The sequence below is a fragment of the Gopherus evgoodei genome, chromosome 13 (genome assembly GCF_007399415.2).
Source record: "Gopherus evgoodei ecotype Sinaloan lineage chromosome 13, rGopEvg1_v1.p, whole genome shotgun sequence".
Taxonomy (NCBI): Eukaryota; Metazoa; Chordata; order Testudines; family Testudinidae; genus Gopherus; species Gopherus evgoodei.
Window position 1 is genome coordinate 16,773,267 of NC_044334.1, and position 13,571 is coordinate 16,786,837.

Here is a 13,571-nt window from a genome sequence, read left to right on the forward strand (position 1 = left end):
TAAAACAAATATGTGGTTTCTACAGCTGACCTTTTACAACTGTCACAGTAGTTTCATTTTCAGCTCATCTTCTGGCCAAACGGAGTCCCTGAGGTGAAAGGTTAACGTGGGAACAATTGACATGAAATATCACAGCCCGGGTCTGTTTCTGATTTCAACAAAATCTCCAGTCAGCTTCCTGTCACCGCAGTGGGTGTTCAGTATTTTTTTGCTTCCTACTGTAAAAGCTTTCTTTGTAACTAATGCACAGCATTGGCAATGCCAGGCTGTGGTACAAACTCACAATAAGTACATGAAAAGTTAAAGGGACATTAGCAAATTTGGTTGACCCCTCGCCTCCCCCAATCTTTCAACTGTCATCTTACCTGTTTAAAAAGCCAGTTTTTGTGTGTGTTGACCCTCAGCCATAATGGGGGGCGGGGTGGGAGGGTGAGGAGATACTGTCATAGTAATTGACCCTAGTCTCTCACATAGCACAGCTCACTACCACTGGGCCATCCCAATATTTTCCATTGGGCTAATTTATCTCAATTAGGATTGCTTAGAATCAGGTCCGGCTTTAGGCCAATTCCACCAATTCCCTCGAATCGGGCCCCGCGCCTAAGAGGGCCCCGCACCCAGTGAGAAGCCCTTCCCTGGCTAGAGGCGCCTTTTTAATTTTTACTCACCTGGCAGCGCTTTGGGTCTCCAGCGGCACTTCAGCGGTGGGTCCTTCGCTTGCTCTGGGACTTCGGTGGCGGGTCCTTCAGTGCTGCCAAAGACCTGGAGTGAGTGAAGGACCCGTCGCCAAAGACTCAGAGCACTGCCCGGTGAATACAAGCCCCACGTGTTTTTTTACAGGTGTCTTTTGTTGTTGTTTTGGTTTGGGTTTTTTTTAGTCATCCCTGTTGGGGCCCCGTCGAAACTGTTCAAATTGGGCCCCGCACTTCCTAAAGCCGGCCCTGCTTAGAATTGATCATTTGCAAGGTGAGTTGGGAGAACTGGCTGGAGGAATTTATTTAATTGGTAGTTTCCATCAGTGGCACGTTACAAGCTGAGGGTCTTTGGTCAAACACTCAAACTCTGATCTACTGTTCCACTGAGAACAGGATTGTGAATATTTGGGTTGTCTTTGACACTGACTACAGTAGGATGATATTGCATCAACTCTCAATCGATGCTGGGATCTTTAGGACACTAGCTATCCCCGTACAAAGGAGGCTATTCAGAGAGCCTACAGCCTTCACTGCTTCCACAATCCAAAATGTGCTTTTACTCTGAAAAGCAGCTCTGTTTGCCAGTCATTCAAATTCAGCTAGGTTCTTTCCTTTTCCTCCTTGGTCACCAGTAATAAATAGTGTTACATGGGTCTGGCTGAGGGCAAAATTTATCCTTGCAATGGAACTTGGTTAACAATCTGATGATGCATGAACCGAAACAGAACTGAGCTCTTCCATAGCCATGCTGGCCCTGTAGTTCTACTTGGAGGAAAACACTTAATTTTGACCTTAAAAGAAGTGGCTGTGGCTCTGACGGCATACAGAGCTCACATTGTCTCTTTCCCAAATAAAACTGCATGCCACATAAGGGAATCCGCTCTGTGTAATATCTACACTAACCTAATTGCTTCTCTGTACTTCTCCCTGCCATGTCCTGTTTTCTTGATATTCTCCTTTTAAAGGTCTGTAGGCTACAAAATGAGAACACTTTTCCCTGATTGTTTTGCAAAGTACAGCAGAGGACTGCATTGCAAGCTGCACCTAAACCTTTCTTGACATGCAAATGATCTCACGGTGCTTGGTTTGCTTTAGAATTCTTACATGCAACAATGTCACAATACAGAGCTTCTGAGCATGCAACCTCTGATGTGTGTAGGGCTTCATCAGTATCAATAAATCACAGCAACCTGCTGTGGTGAGAGGGAGACTTAATTGCAATCAAAGGCATATATGGGCTAAAAATGGAAGAGACCTGCCAAAGTTACGACCTTTAAAACAGTGGGCACTAGACACCCACGATGTAGATGGGCTTGTAAATCGTGTTCTCCAGGTGTTTTGCAAACAGTTTAAAATCACCAGAAGGGCTTTGATACCATGCCAGTGAGTTACGCACATGATCACTGATGATCTCTACAGCTGGGCACTTATACATTGTTTACATTTCTATTTCAGGGTGAGAGATGGCTGCCCTCAGCGGCTCAGAAAGGAATGACGCACACACCCATGCACAGTACAGCTCTGCCCTATTACCTATGGGCACTATATGACATTTTCACCTCCTGAGGCATCAGTTATTGGCCACTGCTGGAGAGTCAATCCTGGAGTGGATGGACCCAGGGATCTGATCCAGTAGAGTTTAAGGTTGAGAAAGACTATTAGCTATTTTCTTTATCAAGGTAAATTATGGCGGCTTTGCCTCATTGTGCCTGTTTGGAAAGTAATGCATCCACGAGCTGGCTGGGTGTCATAACTCATGCTGGGGTATGATCAGAACCATGGCAGTAGGGCCAGGCTCAGAGCCGGAATTAGGAGTCCAGAGCTGGTTTGGAGAGAGGCCAGAGTTAGAGCATGGCTGGAGCAGGCTAAGGCTTGGGGAGTCTGTTGCCACTGTGAGGCAGGAGAGAGTTCCAAGCCATAGAGTATGTTGAACAGACTGAGCTGCTGTTCCTCCTTTGAGGCTTATATACCTGCCCTGAGAGTCACCTGATCAGTTTCTGGCTTGTGGATTGGCTGGGGCCTACCACAGGAGTGGCTCCTCACTTTTCACTGGGTTCCTTTAGTTAACTGTGTCCATTTTCAATTTGATCTTACAACTGTGGATAACTTGCTCTCCTTTTCAGTTCTATTGTTTGAAGTCTTTGCCAAGCTCATTTTCACTGACTTAAAGATGTGATTCTCTCCTGAGCCAGAATAAATAACACTTCAGGGAGGTGAACTGCAAAAGCAGCTGGCTAAATAACATGCCTGTGAGAATCCGAAGTGGAAGGGGAGAGGGAGTACGTATCTACTGGTTTTAGAATACAGGGTCTATTTCTAGAGCTGCTCCCTGGCTGAAACCTACAGCAGAAGTGCTGGACAGAGTCCATGTGGAATAAAATGGAGTCACACGCTCAGTAACTGCACAAGTCATTTTTTCCCCTTCATTTTTATTTATAAATTTTGAATTTCACCGAGTTGTGCAACAGCAATGGGACACGCTGAGAAGTGCCCTGCCAGTGGACTGTTGCACCATTTGGGTGACTAAAGTCACTTTGGGTTTGGCCTTGTACCTTAATAATAATCCTTAATATTTAGTGTAATGCGAACACAACCCAGGGCATACAATAATCCACCAGAAAAGCACAGCCTGTTGTGTCCTATTATAAATCATCAGCCAGCACCTTACATTTATGCAGCTCTTGGCCTACAGTAAGAAGCATATCCTGTCCCCAAAGAGCTTACGTTGGTTATGTACAATGCAAAGGGTTGGAAAACAGCATTTTACTCAAGGTCTTGGTGGTTTATGTGCATTTGATAGTTCATTATAAAGAAGCTGCTCCCTTAATGCTACTTGTCTGTTTAAAGGACCTCACAAATGTATATTTTTATCCATTTATTTCGTGTAGCCTTCCTGGTCGCTCCCCCACAATCACATTAATTATCTTGTCTGCCTCTCCTACTGTCAAACTGTGTTTTGGTTTGTTTCTCCAGCACAGAACATAAGGAATTTTTACTAGTAGCTAGCGAGGAATGTGTACGATGTAACTGATGGATTCTTCACTGCCGTGCATTGCCAGTTATTTAGCCAAATCGGAGCTGCTTAAATATTCCTTCCCTGCAAACTGTGTCTTTCTCTCTCTTAGAAGCAATTAGTCTGTTTTGGCTTAAGGACACAGAAAATCACAGCGAAGCTGAGAGGCTGTTTCACTCTTGGCTAGTAAGGTTTGAACTCAAAGTAAACTGACTGGTTTTGCTGTTTGGCAAGAAGCAGATCATCTTAAGGGAGTGGATATCCTCTTGGATGCAGATAGCCATCTGAAAAGAGGAAAAAAACAGGCCTCTCCCTCTAATCTTTGGCTGGCTACCCTACTTGTGCACATGTTCGCTAGTCCTTGGTTTCCCTCTTCTCTAAACCCATCTTCTTCATTATAGCTTGCTTTAATTACAGGCCCAAAAGTACAGAAAGCTAAACATAAAGCACAGACAGAGTTAACCTGTGCAGTTGCATTTACAACACTTGAAACAACAGTTAGATACCAGTGACGCCCTTTATCCCACAAACACGGCCTTTTCCATGGCATCCTTCACTTTCATGTATTCCACGTATGAGGGATAGTTGGTACATTCAAACCTGTTGTTATTGCGGATGTACTTAATGAACTCTGGAGCCCCAGGGAAAATGACGTTGTCAGCCAGGATAACAGATCCCTTCCTCAGCAAGCCATGGTCCTAGAAAGAAGAGAGACTTGCGCTTGGTGAATCTGTTCATTTAGAAGGAGCTAACATTTGCTAAGTGCTAGTGCAATGCATTTTCATATTAGTGACATTTCATGCTAATGTGAATTCCTGTACTAACATGGGTTTGATCAGGAACAAATAGCCATGCCTCACTCTACAGGTTCGGCAAGCAACCACTGAAAAGCTGGATCTTTTTTTCTGATAATGTCATCAGCAGTAAAAGAATTAATAATACTGATAAGAAAGTGATGGCGGTAGGATTCAGATTCAAATGAATGGTGACAGGTCGTGCCTAAATTACTGTTTCTGGCCGTCTCTGCAGGGTTAAGAAGACAACTCTGTAATTCACATTTGGAAGGATTTCTTCACACATGGAGAGACTTAATCTGAAATCAAAAGGAATGGTCAATATTGAAATTTTGCAGAAGCTGGTGAAGCCACCAGAGCGGGGGCTGTATGGCATTCTGGGCAGCAAAGTCTCAACGGGGCCCTGGCCCACTACTAGAAAAACTCAGCATTTGTGACTGAGATTTCCTGTGCTCAATCTTCCTCAATCCCATCCAACCTTCGGCTGCTTTATTTGGCGACAGGGCATGGAGCACGGTTAGTTCCCAAAGAGGGCCAGACTGGCAAGGTACCAAGAATTCACGAGGCATAATTAACTTGCCATATACCTGGGCATCCAACATTTAACGAAAGTAAAGCTGCAACCATATCATTTGCTTCCTTGTATCGTCCTTGACAAAGAGACATTGCTTATCTGAATACACCAGCAATTTTCAAAATAAAAGCCTGCAGCTTATCAGCTTTGTTCCCACCCTGCAGTTATGGGAGGGCTGAATCTTTATAAGGCTCCAAGAATGGCTTTTGCCCCACACATGAGTATTGTAGAGGCCACTAGTGGTTAGCTCACCTATCTGAAGAGAAGAGGCAGTTTGGGAGCTATGTCAATATCCTCTGGCCTGTACTTTCTAATAATCAGATCAGAAACTTGAGTGAAAAGGGCATTTCTCCAGCTGCAATTTCCAGCACTAGCTGCTGTGTCATTGTGACTCCGCTGATGTTTGCCAGCTGCTCTTTGTATCAAGGACCTTTTCTAGAACTGAGTGAAAGAGAAACTGTCTGGGACTCAAACCACAGCTTGGGTCATCTGAAATGCTTGTCAAAAACTATGTTCAAAATGCCAGGCTGGAGAAATATTCGAAGTGTTTCCTTCAGCCGGTCCATCTAAAGTCCCTTGGGGATGTTACATGAGAATACATGTTCATGAGAATAAGCAAAACTCTCTGGTTTGTAATTGCATCAAACTGTTGACTAAGAAGCTGGAGCCAAATGATTCTCAATCCTTTGCTTTAGCTGGTTTTTTGCTTTGTCATTTTAAGGTTCAGAGCTGGAACTGGTGCTCTAGTCCTCCAAAGAGCGGGGAACTCAGTAACTGTTACAGAGCAAGTTTTAAAATGAACATTCTTGGGAGGCAAAGGAATTTCTGAACAAAAATTTATTGTCTCCCAGCCACTGATGTATAAATTCAATGGTGGGTTTTAAAAAGAAGTCCCAAGGAAACCCTCTACTTTTTAAAAAGTTGCTTGTAGGGAGGAGAGAGTGGGAGTCTAAGACAGTGCTTGTATTCTCCGAACAGGGGTGGTGAACTGGGGCTATGCAAGAGAGAGAGAATGAGGCTAGTGCGAAGCAGTCAGCAGAGGCTCCCATAGTCTTAATGCAAGAGAGGCTCACACAAGAGCGAGTGGGTAGATATTTGTGGAGAATGTAACTGAAAAACAGCATTTCCATCCAATTAGTCATTTGGTTCTAGAAATTATCACAGGTCTAATGGTGCTATTAAGCTGTGATGATATGTGCATTTATGCTGTTTTTATAAACAGAGGCTGTGATTATCACTGGGTTATTTGCTGACGTTTGGAAATACCCCGGGGTCCTTAACTGCTCTCGTTTGTCATTACCTGGCTGTTTAAAGCCAACCCATAATTTGCTAATGCTATTATAGCCTCCTAATTTTGTAATGAAGTATCATTAACTGTTACCTTTGTTGCTGACAGAATCTGTCCCCACGTCTGGCTATGGGTGGAAAGAGGCTGAATGGCATTTCCTGGAATGAGAGCCTACCATGGTCCTAGGAGTAATCTTCCCTCTGCTAAGGGCTGCTTTACAGCTAATCAGATGGTAAGGATGCCCCAGATGTTCACAGAAGGAAGGTACAAATGTGCTATCAAGATTGAATTTCATCCTGGAACACAAACCCTGATAACAGAGTTTGCCATCAGGAAATTAGTGTTGTGAAGGCTGGGACTGGAGTCTGAACTTCTCCAAAATCCAGGGCATTTGGATCAGGTGTCCTGGCTTAATCTGATAGGGAAAGACTTAAGTCATGACGTTCAGATCCAAACCTGTACTGCCCCAGTGTCTGTGGGTGGTTCTCATTGGGTATTCAGCTTCAGGCCTTTCCAGAGAGGAAGATCCTGCAAGTGGCTGAACAATCCCTGGGAAGTGCTGAGCACCCTCAGTTCCCATTAACAATAACAGGGGAGGCAGGGGCACTCAGCACTGTTGTGAATCCAGCCCCAAAGCTCCATCCCTTTTCACCACATGGCTGGCTGGTTGTTAAACGTCTTCTGGTGAGTGCCCTGCTATAGCTATAGAAAACACGCACTTCCCAGCAGTTCTGGGAAGATCTTACAGACTCCGGATATTCACTATGAGGGTTTTAGGGCTGAAATCATTCCAACTCACAAGCAGCAGGATGGTGTCTGGCAGGTATCTGTCTTTCCAATGGTCGAGAAAGACGAAATCCAGTGTGTCCACTTCATGCTTTTTCTTCAGCTGTGGGATAATTGTCTCCGAGGAGCCTTCTACAATTTTCACCTGAAAAGCAAATTCATCTCATGTTGATCTGTGCACCTTGTTTTAAGCACATTGCCCCTCACCCTTTAAGTTGAAGTCAGACTTCCATGACCATGTTAATAGCATTGGTGGATAATTTCAGCTGCTGGCTAGCTTTGGATCACATGGGCTTTTTTGATACATTGACTCAATTATTTTTTCTCTATGCAATTATAAGAAGTCTGTGACCTTGGCTCTGCTGGGAAGAGTGATTCTCTGCTGGTGACGAGAGAATCCCCTGCTGGCTTGGAATTGCAGTCACATCTCAATCAAACCTCCTTGTCCAAAGCAAACAGAACGTACAGAAGGGAGGTTAAAAAGACGGGTTATTTAGTTTGGAACAGAGCCTGCCACTGTGTATTCTTCTTCTGGCTCAGATAGCAGGAAACTTGTGAGAATAGCTCATGCAGTTTGGGGAAACTCAAACTGCAATCCCTGCTCTCACTTGAGCCCCAAGCTCTTTCCAAACCCCAATTTGGATCTGAATCATACTACTCTAAGAACATAAGAACGGCCATACTGGATCAGATCAATGGTCTATCTAGCCCTGTCTTACAACAGTGGGCAGTGCCAGGTGCTTCAGAGGGAATGAACAGAAGTGGTAATCATGAAGTGATCTATCCCGTTACCCACTCCCAGCTTCTGGCAAACAGAGGCTAGGGACACCATCTATGCCCATGTTGGCTAATAGCCACTGATGGACCTATCCTCCATAAACTTACCTAGTTCTTTTTTGAACCCTGCTATAGTCTTGGCCTTCACAAATCCTCTGGCAAAGAGGTCCACAGGTTGACTGTGCTTTGTGTGAAGAAATACTTCCTTTTGTTTGTTTTAAACCTGCTGCCTATTAATTTCATTTGGTGACCCCTAGTTCTTGTGTTATGAGAAGGAGTAAAAAAACACTTGCTTATTCACTTTTTCCACACGAGTCATGATTTTATAGTTCTCTATCATATCTCCCCTTAGTCGTCTCTTTTCCATGCTGAAAACCTGTCTTATTAATCTCTCCTCATATGGCAGCTGTTCCATACCCCGAATCATTTTTGTTTCCCTTTTCTGAACCTTTTCCAATTCCAATAGATCTTTTTTTAAGATGGGGCGATCAGATCTGCATGCAGTATTGAAGATGTGGGTGTACCATCGATTTATATAGAGGCAACATGATACTTTGTCGTCTTATCTTTGCCTTCTTGCTAAGGATTCCCAACCTTGTTAGCTTTGCCCCACCTTTACTAACTACTCAGGTATCTTAAACACAAAGTATGTATGAAAAGGTGTTCATGACCCTGCCCCAGTCCCTAATGGGCATTTCCCAACTTCACACATACACCACACAGATGAACCCAATTGCCATGCTCAGTTCACTGCTAAAATAGACTGGGACATTGCAATTGCTATGTTAGCCTAAGTATAAGAGGGTGAAATGCCAGTATTTCTTCTGACCTAACAGCTGCTTAGTCCCTTCATTTACCAGCCACAGAAGATAAAGATGTACCTTATCTTGCACTCCAGCAAACTCAATCATCTGTCTGGCAATAGCAGCAAAGTCAGGGTTGAACTCAATGGTCAGTAAGCGAGCGCTGGGCTTTAACAGCCGAGCAATCCTCACAGCTGAATAGCCACAGTATGTTCCTAGCTCCAGCAAGACTGATGGCTTTGTCTCCTCCAGTATCTTATCTAGAATCAAACCTGAATGGGAGAGAAAGGGTTAACTGTGGACTAAATCAAACTGCATCAAATAATAAAGTTAGTGGATGGAATCTTACAAGTTCATTTACTAAGCTGCTATAAGGAGATTCAAAATGTGATGGTTTATGATAAATTATACAAGGCTTCTTTTGCAGACTGGCTCTTACTTAAAATGAGATTCATTTTGAAATGTCTGGAATCTTGGAAAGAAACCACTGACAAATACCGCAAACGAAACTGCTGCTTATTGTATCAATGGAGCCCTGTGAAACTGAAAACAGTCTTGTGAATGTTTTCATAACTACTTTTTTTTTTTTTTTTGCACTAGGGTGAGTTCAGGAAATAGGTTGTCTTGTATCATACTGTGAAAATTGATCATCTGACCTAGGCTTCAAATTGTAAATTTTCAAAAAAATAAGTACATTGAGATGTTTAAAAAAAAATTAATTAATTAACCACATTTTTGAGAGAAGATAGGCCTGTATTAAATAAAATTTAGCCCAACTTTGAGTGAAAAATGCAATACTTCGCAAAAAAAAAAAAATTAGTTGCAAAATCTGTCCCCATTCATGAAATGCAGAGCTCTTAAACTTTGAGAGAGTTCACATTTTGTAAATAATATTACACGCAGTCGCCTTAATGTAAGACTTTTAAGTTAAGAAATACTCATTACAAAAGGAACAGTCAAGCCAGCTGACAAAGGCTCTATCTATTTGTATTATAAAGGCCAGAAACCATTAGCCAATTGTTACAATAAATAAATAAAATTGGAAACTATCTCCAATCCTTGCCAAGAAATGGACTCAATGGCAGAAGTCTCTCCCATCTTTTATGGTCCTAAGTAGTGCCAACACATTAGATACCTGAATCTGAATGAATATTTGGAAGTGTTTAGCCTTTGGCATCATGCTGCATGAGCCCCCTGAGCTGCTTAGTTACCCGCTATCAGCATCCACCTTGTCCTGTGCTATTTATTGATGCATCACTTGTATATGCACTGTACTGGTGTGATGCTGCAGTTTGTAATTGAGCACTCTTGGTTAGGCTTCAAATCTTAGGAATTAACAATCAGTAATGTTGGGATTTTGCCTGTCTTGCTGGAGCAGTGCCCCTTGGTGCCCACCGTATTGCCAGGTTTGTCAGCATTTCTCATAGGAGTCCCTGTTCTCAGAAAGCTTTTATCTTCCCTTATTTTATTTGCGGGGAGGGGTCCTGTCCTTCTATTATGAGTAGGGCCCTACCAAATTCGCGGCGGCCAAGAAAAACGTATCATGAACTGTGAAATCTTGTCTTTTGTGTGCTTTTACCCGATACTATACAGATTTCACGGGGGAGAACAGTGTGTCTCAAATTGGGGGTCCTGACCCAAAAGGGAGTTGCAGGGCAGTTGCAAGGTTATTTTAGGGGGTAGCAGTATTGCCACTCTTACTTCTGCACTGCTGCCTGCAGAGCTGGGTGGCCAGAGATTGTCGGTTGCTGACTGAGGGCCCAGCTCTGTAAGCAGCAGTGCAGAAGTCAGGGTGGCAATACTGTACCAGGCCATCTTGACTTCTGCTGGCAGCGGTTCTGCCTTCAGAGCTGGGCTCCCAGCCAGCAGCTGCCGCTCTCCACAGCTCTGAAGGCAGTGCCGCTGCCAGCAGCAGTACAGAAAGGGTAGCAGTACCGCAATAACACCCTACAGTAAACCTTTGCAACCCACCCCCCACACAACTCCTTTTTAGGTTAGGACCCAACAATTACAACACTGTGAAATTTCAGATTTAAATAGCTGAAATAATGAAATTTACAATTTTTAAAATCCTATGACCGTGAAATTGACCAAAATGGACCATGAATTTGGTAGGGCCCTAGTTATGAGAACTGCCCCGCTGATTCCCATTCTTTACACTTGCCTCATCAAGGTCCTGTAATATGACCACCATCTTTGCAGCCAAGGAAGGGACAGGGCTGGAGGGGTCACCGCAGGGCACTGTGAAGTAATACCCCGTGTAGTTCTTAAAACCCACCTAACTGCTAAAATGAGAATTATTTTCTGTGTGGGTTTCAAACTCCCCACCATGGGCACCTCAATTTAAAAATCATACTGCAGTTTAAGTCCACTGCCAATTGCAGTGAGTAGAACAACCCTTATAGGCAGTGGTCAGAGAGGACTGCAAAGACAAACTGTTTAGAACTGTCTGATCCTAGTGAGTTTCTCATTTCAGATTACTGTATGTGTAAACTGACTAGGAATGGTCAGTTTGCTTCTGCACTGAGTCCCTTGCTGATGTATGAGAAACCAGCTAGGTCTGCAGAAATCTACTCAGGCTCACTGTGCAGTCAGCTCCCAATTCAAGCAATTTTCAGACCGTTTCTCTCTATGTTCATGAAGTGCAGGCTTGCCACGTGGCAAGCCTGCAGAGGAAAACATAGTAGAAAGCTACTCAGTTTCCCTCTGCAGCTTTTCCACAGGGAAAGGACTTCAGCAGCTTTGCAGAGACTGAAAATAGAAAGGTGGGTTGAGAAGTGCCAAAGAAAAAGGGAAGGGTGACAGAGCAGACAGAAATGAGGAGAAAATGGGGAGCCATAGGACAGAAAACAGGAAAGAGTATATAGATTAAAAGGAGGGAGGAAAAAAAGAAATACAGAGAACACAGGAGGAGATGCCAAAAAACAGGAAAGAGGGAGGGAGAGAACTGGGGAGAAAGGGAAAAGGGGTTCATACTGGTGAAAAATGCATTCGACTGCAAAATAATGCAAATATTAAACTGACTGACGTAAGTAACGAAATGCTATACTCTGCCTTCAGTTCTCCTGCAAAGCTTTCACTGATGTTGCTGGAAGGTCTCTTGGTGTGGCTCTGCTCTCATTGATCTAGCCCAGGGCTCCTACTTAACAGTATAACTCAGCCTTCTCCTGTCACCCAGCTTCTGGCACATTTCTGCAGGGTAAGTGTATAGTGCTGCAACTGTACATTTTTTGTATTAATTCAGGGACTTCAGTGGCAGTGACTGGTGCTCTCCTTTCTGTCCGTATTGTCTAAATGCCCTGCTTTTGCACTCACTGGTACCCCTAATGGTGAAACTCTTGACCCCATATTATTTGTGTGACAGAATCTGTATATTATCTTAAAGCAAGTTTGTCTTCAATGCTTATTTATAGGATTATTTGTTTTAATAAATGCAATTAGTCATATGTAACACAGCACATTGTTCAAATTTATTGTAGATTAGAGATGGCTTGTTGTTATAAATTGGTGTAGTGCTATGTACCTTCTTGGGATATGATCTCAGCATGGTCATTTCTAGTCAATACTTGGATAGGAGGCACCCAAAAAAACCCAAGGCATTTCAGGGATCAGGGCTCTTGATACAGTGGGTAGCACTGGTCCTTCTCAGCAAGTACTGAATCAATGTCCTAGCAGTGTACCGTTGAAACTGTTGTTTCAAATGAGCTGTAAGGCAAAGTTGAGACTATTTGGGGTCACTAAAAGATCCCAAGGCGTTATCCCACCAGATGCCCTAGCAAAATCCCCTAGTTTGGGGAGTTGGTAACTGTGGTGTATCTGTGTGCTATTCAAAGCCACACAGGAGACCGCACTTTACTGAGTGTTGAAGCCACTCCTGTCAGGTGCTTTGGCACCTTTAAGATGAGAGGTGCTAAATAAATCCAAGATAGTGTCATTATATAAATCACTGCATCATGGGCTAAATCTTAAGATCCACATTCGGTTTTCACTCAAGCAAATTTCTACTGAAATCAAAGGCATTTTGTCCAAGCAAAAACCTCAGAACGTGACCAAATATTACCAGGGCTAAAGCTTTAATAATGTCTGCAAAGATACTAGACACTATGGCTTTCACCCTAAACATACTATTCATGGAATTACAGGAACGGTTTTCATAAACTAGGCCTAACACATCGGGGTCTCTCTGATGACTGTGTAAAAGTACAAGTTTACTAGGGTTAACCCGAGATTACTATGTTTCTTCCAAATTCCCTGCACTGCCTCCAAAAACTAAAAAGGGCCAAATTTTATCCACTTAGCTGATTTGGCCTTTAAGAGAAACTAAGACATGCCAGGTGATAGTAATGTCAGACTCTCCTATTAGTATATAGGACAGCTTTTTGTGTATATTACAGCTGTATGATCTCCCTTCCCTCAAAAATACTTTGCCTAAACTATTGTTTATATGTGCAAAATTCCTCTTATTTTAAATACTCCTGGTTTGCACATTTCAATCGAGGATCTCAAAATGCTTCATAAACACCAGGGAATTAAGGCTCATGGACACTTTGTGCTGGAAATAGGATAAGATCCATTGTAACGGAGCTACAGAAAGCAAGGCAGAGACTTTTCCAAGGCTAGGTAGCAAGAAACAGGAATCCAAGTCAGGGATTTTTGTTTCTCAACTCCCCAGATGCCTGTCCTCCCTCCCTTATGAAGCAATATGCACAGCACATCAAAAATCACATGCGGCCCCATGACCCTACAGTGCACCTGCTGGATTCTTCCAAAGAGATTTACACCATCTTGCATGATTGTTTGCATAACCGCTGTTGCGGCGTGCAAAGTTGCTGTGTTTTTTC

At 43.3% G+C, this 13,571-nt stretch overlaps 1 protein-coding gene across 5 annotated transcripts in view; it reads right to left on the reverse strand.

Annotated features, from left to right (window-relative positions):
* Positions 1–3,535: 3,535 nt before the first annotated feature.
* COMT (catechol-O-methyltransferase) overlaps positions 3,536–13,571 on the reverse strand; it is a 32,496-nt gene continuing 22,460 nt past the window's right edge. For all 5 annotated transcript variants that reach the window (XM_030583530.1, XM_030583531.1, XM_030583533.1 and 2 more), the window contains exons 3-5: positions 8,809–9,002; positions 7,164–7,295; positions 3,536–4,406 (exon numbers count right to left, since the gene is read on the reverse strand). In XM_030583530.1, the coding sequence (XP_030439390.1) occupies positions 4,227–4,406; positions 7,164–7,295; positions 8,809–9,002 (506 nt within the window). In that variant the 3' untranslated portion in view covers positions 3,536–4,226. The remainder of the gene's footprint in view (positions 4,407–7,163; positions 7,296–8,808; positions 9,003–13,571) is intronic.